Source organism: Phocoena sinus, chromosome 11 (assembly GCF_008692025.1).
Source record: "Phocoena sinus isolate mPhoSin1 chromosome 11, mPhoSin1.pri, whole genome shotgun sequence".
NCBI lineage: Eukaryota > Metazoa > Chordata > Mammalia > Artiodactyla > Phocoenidae > Phocoena > Phocoena sinus.
In genome coordinates, this window is record NC_045773.1 from 99,870,852 (window position 1) to 99,887,864 (window position 17,013).

General features: G+C 42.6%; 1 protein-coding gene across 1 annotated transcript in view; it reads left to right on the forward strand.

Annotated features, from left to right (window-relative positions):
• F13A1 (coagulation factor XIII A chain) overlaps window positions 1–17,013 on the forward strand; it is a 137,997-nt gene that overhangs the window by 32,262 nt on the left and 88,722 nt on the right. Inside the window, 3 exon segments of the mRNA XM_032648302.1 lie at window positions 9,485–9,534; window positions 9,536–9,558; window positions 9,560–9,735. Of these exon segments, the coding sequence (XP_032504193.1) occupies window positions 9,485–9,534; window positions 9,536–9,558; window positions 9,560–9,735 (249 nt within the window).

Genomic DNA, 17,013 nt, shown 5'->3' on the forward strand with positions numbered 1-17,013 from the left:
TTCTCTAGGTTTTATAAGCAACAGAAGTTTAATCAAAGGAATTGATTACACTGGTGAGAGAACAGCTAAGAAGCCAAACGGGTGGCACAGTGAGGTAACTCAGGAGTTAGTATCAGCAGAAAACTGTGGACCTGGGGCACGTGGAGGAGGGGGAGGTCTTACCAGAACCCAGCAGCCACTGCTGAGAGCTGGGAGCCATGGAGGAGACTCAGCCCCCCACACAATGCAGCATCTCCCCATCTGCCTCCAGAGCCCCTCACTGGCCATACCTACTCAGAGGGCAGCCCAGAGGGCAATGCATCCTGGGAAGGGGGCTTCCTGGGAGCCCAGAAGAGGGTCTTGGGAGGTGTGGGCCTTGGGTCTGAGAGCGGCCAGGCCGTCGACAGGCTCAGTAAATAAGCACAAACAGTAGTTATTATTCCCCAGTGGACAGCCTGGACCTCAACTCCACCTTCTCCGACTTCTATTTCTCCTGTTCCTTAGGAATTGGATCAACCGTATGAAGCAATCTTCAGTGCAATGTTACGTTCTATAACCAACTTCATCTAAATCGTAGAGATTTTATGTTGATTATTTTTTCTTAAAGACTAAAAATATTCTGTCTTCTCTCCAGCGTCAACACACACACATGGGGTTAAGGGAATTCCCAGAAAACTAGCTTCCTTGAGTAAATCTGTGTGGCAGTTAAGCACACCAGGCCCTGCTTTTGGAGCAGACGCCTTACAAAGAAGCAGGCTCCACTAGGCTTGTAGCTTGTTCATGAGTCGCAGGGTTCGAGGAGATGACTGTTTTTCTTGTGGCTGTGGCCCAACATCTACAGTGTCTAGCACCTAGTAGGCACTCAAAAACTCTTTGGTGAAGAATGAAAAAAACCTGGGGTCACCTTTGACTCCACCCTCCTCACTGAGGACGAGCATCTCATCCCTGACCAAGCCTGTATTTCTTCTGCGTCCCGGCACTCATCTTCCCTCCAGAGCCGGCCAGTATCACTCTAGGGGTGACGTCATGCCACACCCGAGTACTCCGGCAACCCTCGAACCTCCACCCCTGTCCCCTAGCAAACCGTTCTCCTTCCTGCAGCCGGAGCGAGCTTCCTGAAGCACAGCTCTCATCAGGCCAAGTAAAGCTTCCCCTGCCCCCTCTCCCGTCCTTCCTAGGACACAGCCTAGATGCCTTTGCACAGTGTCAAATGTCCCTTTGGTCCTCACCCTGCCCAGATCAGCTGCTTCCCCTACCACAGGCATCTCGTGGTTCCCTCACGATGCGTGCTTTCCTTCTTCCCTCCGCTAGGAAGGCTCCTTCCTGCCTTGTCCACGTTAGCTGCTTCCTTCTCTGGGTTTCCACTGCACCAACCAGCTGTGATGACTTGTGTTTCGGCATGCTGGAGGCATGTTCAAAGCGTGGTCAGTTTTGTCGAAGGAGCCATAAGGTCTTATTGCGCCGAGGAAGAAATGATCTTATCTCCACGTTGTTGACGTGTCCTCTGAATTGTATCCCATGTCCTTTTCTTCCTCTCTGTGCTGTCGGCAACACCCTGGGCCAGGCCCTTGTCTCCTCATGTCCAGATTATTACCTTGGTCGGTCATCTGAGGCATACACACTTCACAATGCTGACCGTCCTCAGCAGGCATGACCTTATTATCTTTCCTGAATCATTCAAAGAAACCTGCACAGTGCTGGTTTCATATATATTTCACAGAATTACACCTTACCCCCAAAAATATTTTAAGAGACTTAGGAAGTGTTGAAAGTGACATAAGGTAGACAAGACACCTTAAAGAATATAGCTATCGGACTTCCCTGGTGGTGCAGTGGTTGAGAGTCTGCCTGCCGATGCAGGGGATGCGGGTTCGTGCCCCGGTCCGGGAGGATCTCACATGCCGTGGAGCGGCTGGGCCCGTGAGCCATGGCCGCTGAGCCTGCGCGTCCGGAGCCTGTGCTCCGTAACGGGAGAGGCCACAGCAGTGAGAGGCCCGCGTACCGCAAAAAAGAAAAAAGAATATAGCTATCATCAAGCTACCAGATATTTATTGAGCCTACTATGTTCCAAGATGATGCAAGGCACCAGATGTACAAAGTTAAACCAAAGTCAGTCCCTGTCCTCAAGAAGCTTTCCCTTCCTTCTCTGGTTTGCTAGAATAAACATTTCCAGGAAGTTTTCTTCCTTTAGAAAACATCCAAATAAATAAATATAGATAAGTAAACTTTATATATACATCCCACTGGCAAGGTATTAGATAGAAGGCGTAGGTTCCTGAGTTCCGTAATGAAACGATTCGCTTTTGAATGTTTATGTTGCTTTCCTCTTAGTTGTTACCATCTAAGGTTTTTGTGCCTTTTTTGATAGTTTCTTTTTTGGTGGTGCTGTTTTGTTTCTGTAGTTGGTAACCTGGTGCTCCTAAAAGTTATTCAGAGACTTATTCCATCCCGGTCCCTGTGCACTCCCATTCCATTCTAAGACAGTTAAAACAAGGTTTGCTTCCCTTTACAAGGCTGCTGTATTCACACTTCCAGTCCTGCCCCATGCATCACGCTGTCATTGTAATACTTCCAGGGCCCATTTGGAAACAGATTGATTATTTTGAACATGAAAGGTGCGTCTTGGGAAAAACAAACGAATCAATGGAAAAATGAATTAACATCATGAAATTTACCTTCCCAGCTGGAGACATGATATATTCATGAGTTCCTTAGAGACAATCCTCTTATAAGAATTCACTATTCAAGAAAGTCTGCAGTTAGGTGGAGTCAGAGCTCAGCTTGAAATGTATTTATATATGAATGAAAAGTACCCCTTGAAGGAAAAAGTTTAGAACCAGAAATTTTTGTCTCTTGTGAAGGGTGCTTGGAATTGACAACTGGTTACCACAGGCTCTCATTCCAGGGCTTCTAAAGTCTGGGTGATGCTCTTAATGGGACTCGGCATCTGCAAAAGTCTCAGTTCAGTCCATTGACATGTATTGGCACCTGCAAGGCATTGTGGTATTCTGTGGGGCTATAGAGCAATAGAACGATATCTTCAGTTCCGTTAATAAGAAAAATAGATATCTAAGTTAATAAGGAGGAAAAGTTTTGTCTGGGGTGTCCTGGTGATTAATTAAGACTCTCATGACCGAAAGTATTATCATTAAGTATAGCGTAGGCGGAACACAGACTACGGCCACTTGAGTTATGGATGACGTGCCCAAGAGATGAGAAGTAAGGGTGTCCTGAGGTTCACGCTTCCGCATTTCAGAGCACCAGGGAAAAGTGACTGACAGGCGTGCCTTCTTCAATTACAGGAACGTCCTCCTCCATCCTATGTCCTCCCAGGTTCTAGGTATAAGCAAGGTGAAGTCAGAATGATTCTATTAGCAACCCTGTTTAACTATGCTGACCACACTGTAGGCTAATTAGTGGCCTTCCAGGACTGCCTGGGACCCTAATCACCACATAGGGCATTATGTTTTTAATGTAAAAATATTCCAAGCCATCCACTTACTAAAACATTAATTTTTTTAATGCAGTACATTCCTCTGTGCGGTGCTACCTGTGCAGGGCTCGGCATGCAGTGCGTTCTCAGGTCTGTAAAATCAATGATTGAGAGCAAGTTTCCCCCAAGGTCACGTAGGGCTGAGTCTGAGCTGGAGGTGGATTTCTCTTGCCCACCACGTAAATGACACGAGCATGAAGAAGCCATGCAAAAAGCTCAGGCCCATTGAGCCGAGGTCAGTAAAGAATAAAATTGTAAAGGAATTAAATATTTTCATCCTCTTCCTCCCAGTTACAAGCAGTGGGATGTTAAGGTAGGTGCATCTCTCTGTATTCACACGTCTGTATTATATATAAAGAGAGAGTCAGATAAAAGAAGGCGTGGGTGCATTTGAATACAGGCGTATGGTCCAAGCGAATTTTCCCTTACAAGGAGTATTAGCGTGGCCTCAAAAATGATTTACAGATGAAAACAAACATTTAAACTAAGAGCATATGTTAATTTCTAGATCACTTGGGAAAATGACACCCATTTTAGTTAAGTGTGAAAGAATGCAACTGGTAACTATATTTTTTCATGGTTAGTAAGTAGTCCAATTTCAAAGACTACATTATTAAAAACAAAATGAGAATCCTTTCTGGGATATTGTATTTCCTGCTTCTATTCTTCTTGCTCAGATTTTTGTTAACACGAAAGTTACTCAATTTTGGAAAAAAGCAAAACAAACGTCTGTGCAGACATTATTCCCTTTCGCAAACGTGTGCATGGTGGTCACCTCTGGAGGGCCGAAGTTCACATCCAGATTCGGCCAAGGGTAGCTGTTGGGCCATCCTGGATGTTGGTGGATGGGTGTTCCGGAGTGTAGGCTGATTGAGGTCTCTTAAACGTGCTACCTCCCGAGGGGAGAGGGCTATTTAGCGAAATGAAATACTACTCTGTCACAACTTCCTCACTCACAGTTCGATCCTGGAAAATTCTTCCCCAGAGCTGTCATTGAAATCATTACATTCAGAATTAAACATGGTGTAACGGAGCAGCTGACAAAGACCCTGAAGTACTATGACACATCAGGTCTCACATTAATAATCAGCTTTTCCATACGGTGTATATGGAAAGGCCTGAGAACCTGGGTTCTTTTTTGGCCCTTTGGAATGTTCCTGATTTGCCGCCATAGGCTGGTCTTGTGCCACACAGCCTGACCGATGAGTGGTGTCCTTCTCCTTCTCCCTTCTCCCTTTTGTCACTGACATCACCTTAAAAACCTTCCCAACTCATGTCCCTTGCAGCCCAGAGACCCTCTTTGTTCTTTTTTTTTTTGGTACGCAGGCCTCTCACTGTTGTGGCCTCTCCCGTTGCGGAGCACAGGCTGTGGACGCGCAGGCTCAGCGGCCATGGTTCACGGGCCCAGCCACTCCGCAGCATGTGGGATCTTCCTGGACCAGGGCACGAACCCATGTCCTCTGCATCGGCAGGCGGACTCTCAACCACTGTGCCACCTGGGAAGCCCCAGAGACCCTCTTTGGAAGGCCCTGTCTGCCAGGTCTTCTTGCTCATCACCAGTGATTAAGCCCTGGGATTCATACTTCGGCCTCACACATGTCGTATCCACCACTGCGGTCCTAACTGTCCTTCTGCCTCCTATCCCGTCAAATCTTGCAGCTTTAGTCTTCTCTTGGCTTCCTCCTCTTCGTAATTCCTCCAGCATCCTCCCACCATCCCCACAGAGGCAGCATGCAGGGAAAGGAGAACGGGCTTTCCAGTGCAGACGTTTCAGTCCATGCCCTGTGTCTGCCTCTGCCCACTTATACGGATGTCTTGCATGTGATAACCTCACAGAACCCCAGTTTCCCATCTGTAAACATTCCCTCACAGGGACCTGGGGAAATAAACCTCCATTCCTGTTGTGCTTTATTTCCATCTCTCTGTGAACTGCCTTGGCAACGCTAAACAACTTTTACAGTAATAAACTTGAACGTTTTAGCAGTGTCTAGTGAAATCAGTAAAAAGTTACAACCCATTTCCTACATCTTCAATACCCTCTGAGACTGTGAGGGATTTAACTAGGAGGTTTTAAGGAAACTAAATGTTGACCCCATAGCAGTGAAGATGTTTGTATTAGATAAGTAACATATTCCTCTTTGAAGAAAAACTAGGTGATGGTATTTTCTTCTTAGGCCCAAGTCTTAGACACTGAGTGTCTATAATCAATCACCCCTTAAAGAAATAAAATATAAAACTCTCTAAGGCAGAGGTTGGCAAACTTTTACTGTAAGGGCCAGATAGTGAATCTTTTAGGCTTTGCAGACCATATCGCCTCTGTCACAGCTACTCAACTCTGCTGTTGTAGCACAGTAATACACAAATGAATGAGTGTGTTCCAATAAAACTTTATTTACACAAACATGCAGCAAGCTACATTTGGCCCATGGACCATAAAGTTTGCCACCTCCTACGTAAGTCATGAATGGAGATGACAGTGACCATAGTGATTCAGAAAACCAGATTTTTTTAGTGAAGGGCAGGTTTTAGATAATTCTGTGATAATTCTGGAATTATTACGTTTTTTTTGGTTAATACTGAATGCCATCACTTTGGCGGGGGAGTAGATGGGGGGAGCAGAGGCTGTGCAAGTTTTCTAGATGGAAATATTAGTCAGCTCAGTATATTTGAATCTTGAATAAACTGGCCTTTGTAAGTAGATTTGGGTTCTCTAGGTTGGCTATTAGGGAACCCAACCTGTCTTCCCGCTCCTGGAACAGAGAAAGGACGAATTAGGGGAATCAGAAAGCCTGAGAAAAGGGGGAAATAACAATGACTACCATTTATTAAGCTGTCCTCCCCATCACAAACTATGACCATATTATCCCCATTTTACAGAATACGTGAAGTTTTAGTTGAGTGAGGATGAATACTTTGTCAGGATTACACAGTAAGTGTCCGAGCCAGCTGTATTGCTTTCTCCTTGGCCACAATACTTCCCTCAAGAAAAGTAACCTGCTTTCCCCAGGACACCCACCTTTCTTCAGGTTAAAACCAGAGAAGGCAGTGGGGTGGGGGAAATCACCCCTTCTTCCTTCTATCTTTCCTTTCCAGTAGCTGTTATGTTTGAAACACAAACAATAAATGTCTCGTGAGTCAACTTCTACTGCGTGCCAGGCATAAAGCTTTCCTTCTATTACAAAAGCTATTTTCTTCCCATTTCCAGGACTGCAAAGAGACAAGGAATGGAACTTCAGACAATTAAGAAACGTGCCCTAGGTAGCACCAAGAGTTAATTGCAAAGTCAGAATTTCATCACAATTCTCACCAACACCAAAGCATCGTCTGCACGTACAACTGCCGTAGAGCTTAGAAGTGAAACTCCCAGGCTCTTAAGCCAGACTGACTGGTTCAAATCTCAACCCACTGGTTACTAGTTGTATCACCCTAGACAACTTGCTTAATGATCTTGTGTCTTAGTTTCCTGATTTGTCGAATTAGGATGTTGATAATGATTTCCCTCTCGCAGTTTGTTATAAGGAGTAAAACTATACATGCATGTCATACATAGCACGGGCTTGGCTTTTTCCATAGACTATAAGCTCTGTGGGCACAGGAGTCTGTTTGTTTGCTGTTGTGTCTTTAGCACTTAGAATAATGCCCAGCACACAGTAGGCAATATTGTTGCAGGAAGGAAAAAGTTTCAAACAAACTAGCCTTTAGATTAAGTTGTGACTGGGTTCAAAGCCAGCATGAAGAAAACATAGTTCCCCTTTTTCTTTACTTTTTTTTTGTATAACTTGAATTTGATACATAAAATTTAATATGGCTTTGAAATCATAACAGGAAGTGTAATAACGGAAACCAGCAATTGTCTTGGTTATTTCGATACTCCTGACAATAGCAGATGTCAGTACAAAGGTGAAGCTGAGTCTCATAGCACATAGCTTTGGATACACTCTCCTAATTCTTTGGTATTCCTAAAGGAACCTGCTTATGTAGTTCATTTTAAAATTCCTTTCATCCTCTTTCTCTAAATCTAATAAGTCTGTCATTATCACACAGATTTTATCTCCAAAAGTTTACTTTTACCAAACTTGTGTCGTATTTAATACTGTGGATTCTAAATGCAAGTCAGTATTTAGTGGCAACAGCTGTCAGGAATCATTGTAATAAATGAGTTATGGTCCCCTTTTAGCTGGCAAGATTGCTTTGATGTCTGCCACGTCAGCACTGATGGAGGCTCCAGAGAGCAACAATGCCTCCAGAGAAAAGGGTAAACTCATCCCCCAGTCTGAATGTGTACAAAGAGGAGTATATATACAGGAGGTATGGGGATGGCGGTGCCTTTGGAACAAACAGTTCTTGCAGGTGGATTTATGTCCAGGCTCCGGGAAGCTGAACACCACCACCTAGACACACTGTCATACCTTGGCAGAAAAACATTTTCAAGGCTTTATTGGATTTATGATAATATTCATTCTGAGTGTTGATAAACTGACACCCCTAACAATAGCAAAGCACTGGGGTTCTAATCTTTCTCCCTGGCTTGCGCTGTATACATTTATTTTCATTAAGAATAAGTATCTCACAGAATTACACAATGGCAGCTTATGTAACTACCTCCTTAGAATGCTCTATCTTCAACAACATGCCTACCAAAGAATGCTTTAAAGACCTCAGTAACTGGAGAGGCCAAAAAGAATCATTGTTTTTATTTGTTTTCACGTAGAATCCTCTACATGGTTTATGTTAAGCAATTGAAGTGAGTAAGTTTTAAAGTTTCTTCTGCTTACAATCAAAATAATTTAGACGTATTAGTCTGATTTGTAATTTTCTTCAAGAAGAACTGAATGTCTAATACATTTGGGAAACGTTCGTAAATGAAAGATTTGCTCCAGTTTAAAACATCTATCTATTTGACTATTCTGTAACCAAACTATAATTGAACTGTAAGCCAAAGAGTTGAAGAATGCTGTGAGGTTTGACTTTCGCAGTGAAGACTTTGATTTTCCAGGCACCCAGTGGTAAAATTTAGTTTTGGGGTCAACCTCATGAAATAAGAATTTGGCCCAAAATGGCAGCAATAAAGAGAAATAAGATTTACCCTGAGAATGCTTATACATAAAGTATGATGAGCCTGGACATACGGTAAAATACCCTGTTGTTTAATTTCCTGTTGAAATAATAGCTAAAGGTTTGTTATGCATGAGAAATTATGTGCAAAGCATCTTATGTGTATTATTTTATTTCATCACTGTGTACTATTTTTTTTAACATCTTTACTGGAGTATAATTGCATTACAATGGTGTGTTAGTTTCTTCTTTATAACAATTGTGTAGTATTATTATTCTCATTTATTGATAGAGAATAAGAGAGGAAAATAGAGATCTGTAAAGGTCAAGTAATTTGCCAGAGGTTACAAAGGTAAGGAAGTCGCATAGCCAAGATTCAAACCTAGACAATTTGCCTCCGGAGCCTGAATTCTTGTCCATGACATAAGCCTAAATTACTAATGATGTTGGCAATAAATACGTTTCAGTTAAACACGAAAATAATGACATATGGACAACTTATAAATGTAGCTCTATTATAGGTAGTATAACAAGTTGTATTCAGAATAAACAAAAACATTTGCCTTACACCCCTAAAAAAGCAATTCTACGTTTTTAGAGGGCAGAATTTCAGGTACTGATGACTTCACATTACCCTATAAGCTCTGTTTTTGTTTCTGCCTCCAAGGTTAGTATTTCCACATCTTATTTGAATTCATTGATCAACCAACAAAAAACTCTGTAAGCACTGTTATTCTTTTTTTAAAATCTAGACAGGACAATTCTGACCTTCAAAGAAGTTACAAAAATTGTCCACCATCAGGCAGCAAGTTGGTGGCCAAAGTGGAATTCCAACCCAAGTTTCGGGATTTCAAGTCTAATGAATTATTTCCCACCTTTCGCTATAAAGGTGACAGAGTGAGAACAAAAATGGCTCGTGAAATCTCCTTAACACTATACTCATCTTTTTTCTCATAGGTCGCTACCCTCAGGAGAACAAGGGAACCTACATCCCAGTCTCTGTGGTCCTCCGAGCTGCAGAGTGGCAAGTGGGAGCCAAGTTATCACGAGAGAGGACAGGTCTGTCCGGCTGTCCATCCAGTCTTCTCCAGACTGCATTGTGGGGAAGTTCCGCATGTATGTTGCTGTCTGGACCCCCTATGGTGTAATCCGCACCAGCCGAAACCCAGAAACAGACACGTACATTCTCTTCAATCCTTGGTGTGAAGGTAAGGGCCAGGGCTTTATTTTCTTATTACAAAAATAGTTCCAATATTTCTAATGCGTCTCTTTTTGGATGATGGCAAAATTATTCTACCAGAACGTCCCTTTCCTACATACACTTTCCGTGTTTTTAAAGATAGAAAAGATACAAATTTGTCCTCACTGTACATGAGGACATAACCTGAAGTTAATGCTGCTATAGATTTATTGCAGGAAACCATTGAAGATTGCCTAAAGCTGCACCATTAGTTAACTGTGGAGCTATATGTTGATGGTATCACCTCTGTGTATGTTATTGCTCTGGAAACGAAAAGGGTTTCTTTAACTTGACTTTCAAAGCTATTAGGATCCAGAAGATGTGGTGTATATATCTATATATCTGTATGTATAGTCTCAGCCATAACAAAGAACCAAATTTTGCCACTTGCAGCAATGTGGATGGACTTGGAAGGCATTATGCTAAGTGAAATGAGACAGAGAAAGACAAACACCGTATGATACCATTTATATGCGGAATCTAAAAAGTGCAAACTAGTGAATATGACAAAATGAAGCAGACTCCCAGAGAACAAACTAACGGTTACCAGTGGGGAGAAGGAAGAGGGAGGGGAGATATAGCGGTAGGGAATTAAGAGGTACAAACAATGAGGTATAAAATAAGCGGCAAGGATATATTGTACAACATGAGGAACATAGCCAGTATTTTATAATAACTATAAATGGAGTATAACCTTTAAAAATTGTGAGCCACTGCATTATATATGTACAGCTGTAACTTATATCGTGCAGCAGCTATACTTCAATTTTTTTAAAAAAACTCTTAGGATCCATAATCTGGCTTCAGAAAAATAGAATAAAGTTGACCCTGTCTATAGTGGAACTAATTTCTCTGTCTCCTTAATTCAAGAAGAGAAAGCCTGAATGTCTAACAGATTCTACAAATTTGTTTATACGCATAGTGCGTGCACACTTCATAAACCGTAACTCTGGAGACGCAAACATGTAACTTTATTTTAATATAATACAACTTAATGTCTACTGCTATTTTGAGCCTTCCCTTCTGGCTGCTGCAGAAGTTAAATCTGGTTATAGTCAAATAAACTCAGTCAAGTCCAAGGATTTCTCTACCAATCCAATTTAAAAACTCAGTCACACACAGTACTTTTCCCTATCCGCATCTCTGCTCTTCCTTGTCTGCCCCCTGCTTCCATACTTGGCATGAGGCTGATTTTAAGTTCCAGAGGCAATGTTGTAGCAAAATTGAGGGAAGAGAGTCCACGTTTAGATCTTAAGAAATAAGGTAATGAAACATATAAAAGCTGATGGGACCAAAGGCTTCTCACATCATCTTATTCCATATGCATTGCTCTCCAATATCTTCCAAAATGGGTCTATATTAGGGCTGACTTTGAACGTGAGAGTTGTACTTAAACCAGGCTTGATCTGAACTTCCATGTAGATAATAAGTGAACAACAATGTTTTCTACTCCTGTATAACATAAACCTGGATCCTACTGACCTTTTCTTTGAACTGTCTGTTCCAATAGAGGGCACTGAGCTAATCCTATACTCCCCACTCACCACCTCCATCATCCTATACCCAATAATCCTTATCTATGAGACAAACGTTCAAGGTTGATGGTGACAGGAGCTGCTAACTGGGCCATGTGCAGTTCAAAGGTACAGGGATCTGTTTATAGTAACCTTGCCAACCAGATACAACTGCAAATGAGTGGATAATGGAGAAGACTGAGGGGATTGAGGGGGTAGAGACAAACTAAGGTTTTGAAAATGTTTACTTGGAGATAACTGTAGATACTCAACCAGAAATGACCGGAGATATCCTGATATGTAAGATGAGAATCAGAGATGTGAATCTGGGACTTATCGGCACCTTTGGAGAAAACATAGATAAAGAAGGAAAGAGGATGTCCTATCAAGCCCTAAAGAACCCTAACATTTAGGGGTCTAACAGAGTAGGAATCAGCAAGGGGGGCTGAGATGGTGGAATACGTAGGTGGTGGCCTAATATAAGAAAATTGTATTTTAAAAAGCCATACTTATAAAATAGGTAAACAAGGAATTTGTTACTGATTTTATTTGCATTACAGAAAGAAAATCATACAACTTCATATAACTATCCAACACCCTAAGGTATTTAAAGAATGATATGATCTGCCCAAACTTTGGTTTATTAATAGCTTTTCTGGATTACATCATCTGTGTAAGATGGGACACATGTCTACATGCATTTGCACTTATGTGGCCTCTCTTCTAGAGGTGAAAAGGGTTAGTCATGTTGCCTGACCTATTGACTTTACAGGAGGACCATTCAGGAGGTGGATGGTCTAACAACCTTCAACTACCTGATCATTGCCTTGGTGTTCCATTGTAGCCATGGTGAGCAGCTTCCAGGTACCTCTGCTCCGAAAGAGTGACATAGATCTAGAGATGACATGGTGCTGCCACTAGATGCTGCATTACAGAAAAGGAGCAGAGGGGCATTGCTGATCAGCGGAAGGTGAGAATAAAACCAGAGAGTTCTAGTAGGCACTTGAATAGGTGAGTCTAGAGCACAGAGGAGATATAGCTGAGCTAGAGATATAAATATGACTGCCAGCAGGAGCCAGCGGCAAGTTTAAAGGAAGAACAGGATGGATTTAGTATAATCAACAATTCGAGTCTAAACAAAGGACAGGGAGATTGACGAAGAGTAGCCAGTGGGGTAAGAGGGAATCAGAAGAACGTGGTGTCACAGAGTCAGAGCACCAACTGATTCAAGGAGACAGGCTTTAGCTCTTTGGAATGCTGCTTATTAGTTGAGTAGGATAAGAAAAGCAAGTGGCCATACACTGTGAAAATACAGAAGTCATTGGGAAAATTAGAAAGATAGTTTTACTGGTGTGATGGGGACAGAAACCAGAGAGATGGGCACGGGCTACAATGTAATGGGAGGTGAGAAAGTGGAGGCACAGGTATTACCATCTCCTTCAAGAAGACTTTCTGTGAAACAGAGATGGTGATACGAAGGTCAAAGGAGAATTTTTAAAGACAGGACAGAGTGGACATAATTTTCTGGTGCTGGAGACCAACCAGGAGAAAGAGTTTACAGCCCAGAGGGAGGGTGGTGGTTCACAGCCTTCTCTGCCCCCTGGAATCACCTGGGGGCTTGGCCACTGACGCCGCGGTCTCCCCACCCAAACATTCTGATTGGTCTGGACTGCAGCTTGGGATTCAAGGCTTATAAAAAGCTCTGTAGATGATTCTTGAAGACACGGTCGAGAGTCACTGACTTAGAGAAATCCTTGAGTGGGTGGGATCTAGGGAACAGGTGAAAAGCCCTTGATAGGTGGGACTATCCATCCCCCACGGTGGCAGGAGCAAAGTAGGATACGGGTGAAGGTGCAGGTTTTCTAGACTCAGTGGAAGGAGGACGAGGTTGTTCCCTCCTGTGATTCTGTGTTTCTCAGTAAGATGTAAAGCAAGATCATCTGTTGAGAGCAAGAAGCAAGGAGGGAGTATTGGAAGCTTGTTGGAGGAGACATAAGAGTTGGGAGGTGGGAAGCAGGCTTACTGCATGAACATGGCAGATGGGTCTGCCCCGGTCCCCAGAACCCAGAGAAAACTGCCACAACCCCTTAATTCCTTGGCCTGTGAAAGTCCAAACATTTCTGCAAATTTCTTGGGGATATTGTTGTGGCCATCTCTACGTGTAGGAATCCTATATCTCTCAGTGCTGACACCTGTGCTGCCTCAGAAACATCATGAACAGTTACCCAAAACATCTATGAATGTTTAGACATTAACTGCCACTCGGTGTGGGGCGGTGAGAGGAAGAAAGATTTACAGTCGTCTCTCGGAATCTCTGGGGATTGGTTCGGGGACAGCCACAGATACCCCAGATCCACGGATGCTCAAGTCCTGTATTTGCCCTTCATATTCCTTGTGTGCCACGGATTCAACCAACAGAGATGGTAAACATAGTACACAATCTGCGGTTGGTTGAATCTGCAGATGAGGACCTCGCGGGTACACAGACCCCAACCGTGCCGTGGTTCTCCAACTCAGACCACATCAGAAACACGTGGAGGGCTTGTTAAAACACAGGTTTCTGTGCAGCATTCTCATATTGATGAGGTCTGGGTGGGGCCTGAGAACTTGTATTTCTAACCAGTTTCCAGAGGACGCTTATGCTGCTGGTCAGGGACCACACTCACAGGACCACTGGTTTACATAATAATCACAAGATAATTATTACAAAACACAGGAGACTGTGTTCACTCTTCTTAAAATTCCACTGGCTCCTTCCTAACCCTAATCCCAGTCTCTCTCCAGCTTTTACTGCCCCTTCTCTCTTCCCTTTTGTTTTTCCTTGTCCTCCAAACTCTGCTCTCTCATCCTCTCTCAGGAGCAAATTCTCTTATCCTCTCATGCAGAACACTTCAGCAAGCCTTTTGATTTCGTTCTTTGGGCTTCACCAACAGTCAGACTACACATTTGTGCTTCTACACACTTTTCCAAAGCTATTCCCTCCAGAAAAATTCTGGCACCAGCTTTTAAGTTAATACCTTTTTACACTTTTGTGTTAATGCTCACTGAGCTCTCCCAGGGGATGTGAATGGAATGGGGGAAAGAGGTCATCTCTTCATTTCTCTCATGCTGTGGTTTTCCCAGCCTAGAAACCAAAGCATAATCCAACCAGGGGATCTGTATGATGAACGCCACACACAACCAAATACACTGTAGCCTGACAATCAACCAGTTTCCTGCTTACACGTGCTAACTCATAACAATGGACTCCTAGAGATATGATCTGGCAACTAGAAAGTACATAAGAAGAGAGGCCATTGCCCAAGGAGAAAAGATAACAAAAAAGGAAATCAGAAGCTGTCAAAATAAAGCCAGGTGAGCAAAGATGCTGAAAACACCACACTCTTGACATGGAAGTGATGTCCAAGGTGGCTTAGGACACTGCGCTGAAATTACACAGGCAAGTACAGCACTGATTGATAAAGAATGAACAGCTCTGTTGCTGGGAGCCCTTCAGCTTGCTTTGCATTCATAGGCAATTTATCCTCCTTAATCACTCAATCATTAGTGGGGATCAATAGCTGTACCACGTTACTGAGGGCAGCGGTGGACGTCCGGAGATTTATTGGTTAGCTTTTTAATTTAATTGTGCTCACCAGGCTTCAGGTCCGTTCCAGGAAAGAGCCCTTCTCTGGGTGTTGGAGAGAAAACTGTACCCACAAAGGCAGCAGGAGTGAGCTGGGTGTTTATTGTGAAGTCATCTTATTTTTCTGACCACTTGGGAACTCTGAATGGTTGAACGTATTTCCCTATTTAAGTTCAAACTGTTCCAGATTGGTAGTCTAGCATTAGTGCCAGAGAGTGTGTCCTGAAAGATTTCAGTGTCCCGTCCTGTGCTCAGTACTCAGGTCAGTATTTGATGGCTCTGTTTGGTAGGGCACCAGTCATTTTCAAGGGGTTCGGCTTTTCTTAATCACTTGTTTCCCATGTCATTCCCCATCACTGATTTTCCCTTAAATCCAGTCTTCATCCTAGCACCTAGCACAGCGCCTGGTACATACTTCATGTTTAATAAATGTTTGCTGCATTGATTTAATAATTCCAAGTCAATGCTTTTTAGGTTCACTGCACTTATCATCACAGATAAGTTGTGAATGTAATCTCACAACTTACCATCTTGGAAAAAGTCAAAGTCATACATGATGCGTGGGGGACATGTGTTGTGGGTACACGTGTGTAGATTTCTCTCCCTTTTAGCACCTGACACTAAATTAGCATGTGGTATTTCTAACTTTTCATTCAATGTGATTTTTGCATCTTCCTTTAAACAAAGAAATCTATTAAATTTAGTGTAAAGGAATCAATAAATTTCCAATATCTGGATGCTTTTAATAGTAAAAACACATGACCAACTTGTATTTTATTATAACATTCGTCTTTATACTATGTGCTTTGTAATTGTACATGGTCTTTTAGACCCTTCAGTACAGAATGGAGTAATGTACCAGGCCTGGTAATCCTGGGGTAACAATGAACAACACCCCTTTCTCTTGCAAACCCTTGAGCCCAGAGCAGAATTTGCACCCTCAGGCTAGAGCCATTCATCCATCAATCCACAAATATTGATAGTATATCTCCCCCAATGCTCATGACAACATACTGACCCAAATGCTGAAGTAGGCAGTCGAATACGGTAGTGAGAAAGACAGTCTTTGCCCTCAAAGAGCCTCTGGCAAAGGTTTCACAAATGAGCTACTAATAAACATGAATTATAACAGCTGCAAAAGAAGTCATGACACAACAAGAACATGTAATAGTAGCAGAGCACTGGCCTCACTGGGGAGTAGGGAGAGACGGGTCAGAGGATTATCTTTGTACCCTCTCCAGCCCCTAGAATAGTGCTTGCATACAACAGCAGTCAGATAGTTGGTTAACTGAATTTGTATGAATTTTAATAAGGCTTATGTGAAATTTTTAAGCCCTTATTTATTCTAACCTTCTATTTAATGAAATAGCGTATATCCTTCTTGCAAGTGTCTAACTCATTAGAGTCTCATTCTTACTCCTTGTACCAAGTGAGCATTATTCAGTGTGACACTGCAATCAGAAGGAAGCCCAGAGAGCTCACAGTGAACGTTATTTTCAGTGACATAGAGATGACCCCAGATTCAAGGTCCAAAGCTGTTTCTGGAAGGAGCAGGTTTGGAAGGTCTGTTCCAGAATTCATCTGCCGATTCATGTCGTGTATAATTCCTTAGGTGGGCGGGTTTTTTTTATATCTTCAAATGATGCTCAAAGCGGGTATCTTCCTGCATTCTGTGTTTCAGAAAGCAGGATCCTTTTCTCATTTAGCCTAACACGGTGCCAGGTCCAGAGTTAATACTCATGAATGTTTGCTGGATTGAATTGATAACCAGCACTGCAAGAGGCAGGGAGAGGATCATTAGCCTCATATTTCAAGAGTAAAAAACAGACCCTGTGGTATTACATAAAATTTTCAAGGTCACACAGAAAAATCAGGAAACAAGCTGGGGCTAAAACCTGGTTACCCTGATTCGGTCAGGGTAAGCTCTTTCATTTTCAGAACCAGAAACATGGGTACCCTGTATTGTGTCATGAGAGAAACAAGGGGTAGATGCTTCTATGATGTTCTAATGAACACTGGGAAAGCCTGCCATTAAAAATAAATAAATTAAAAAAAATAAAACCAGGTTGATAGCTAAAAGATCAAACAAGTTTCCTTTGCAAAAAAA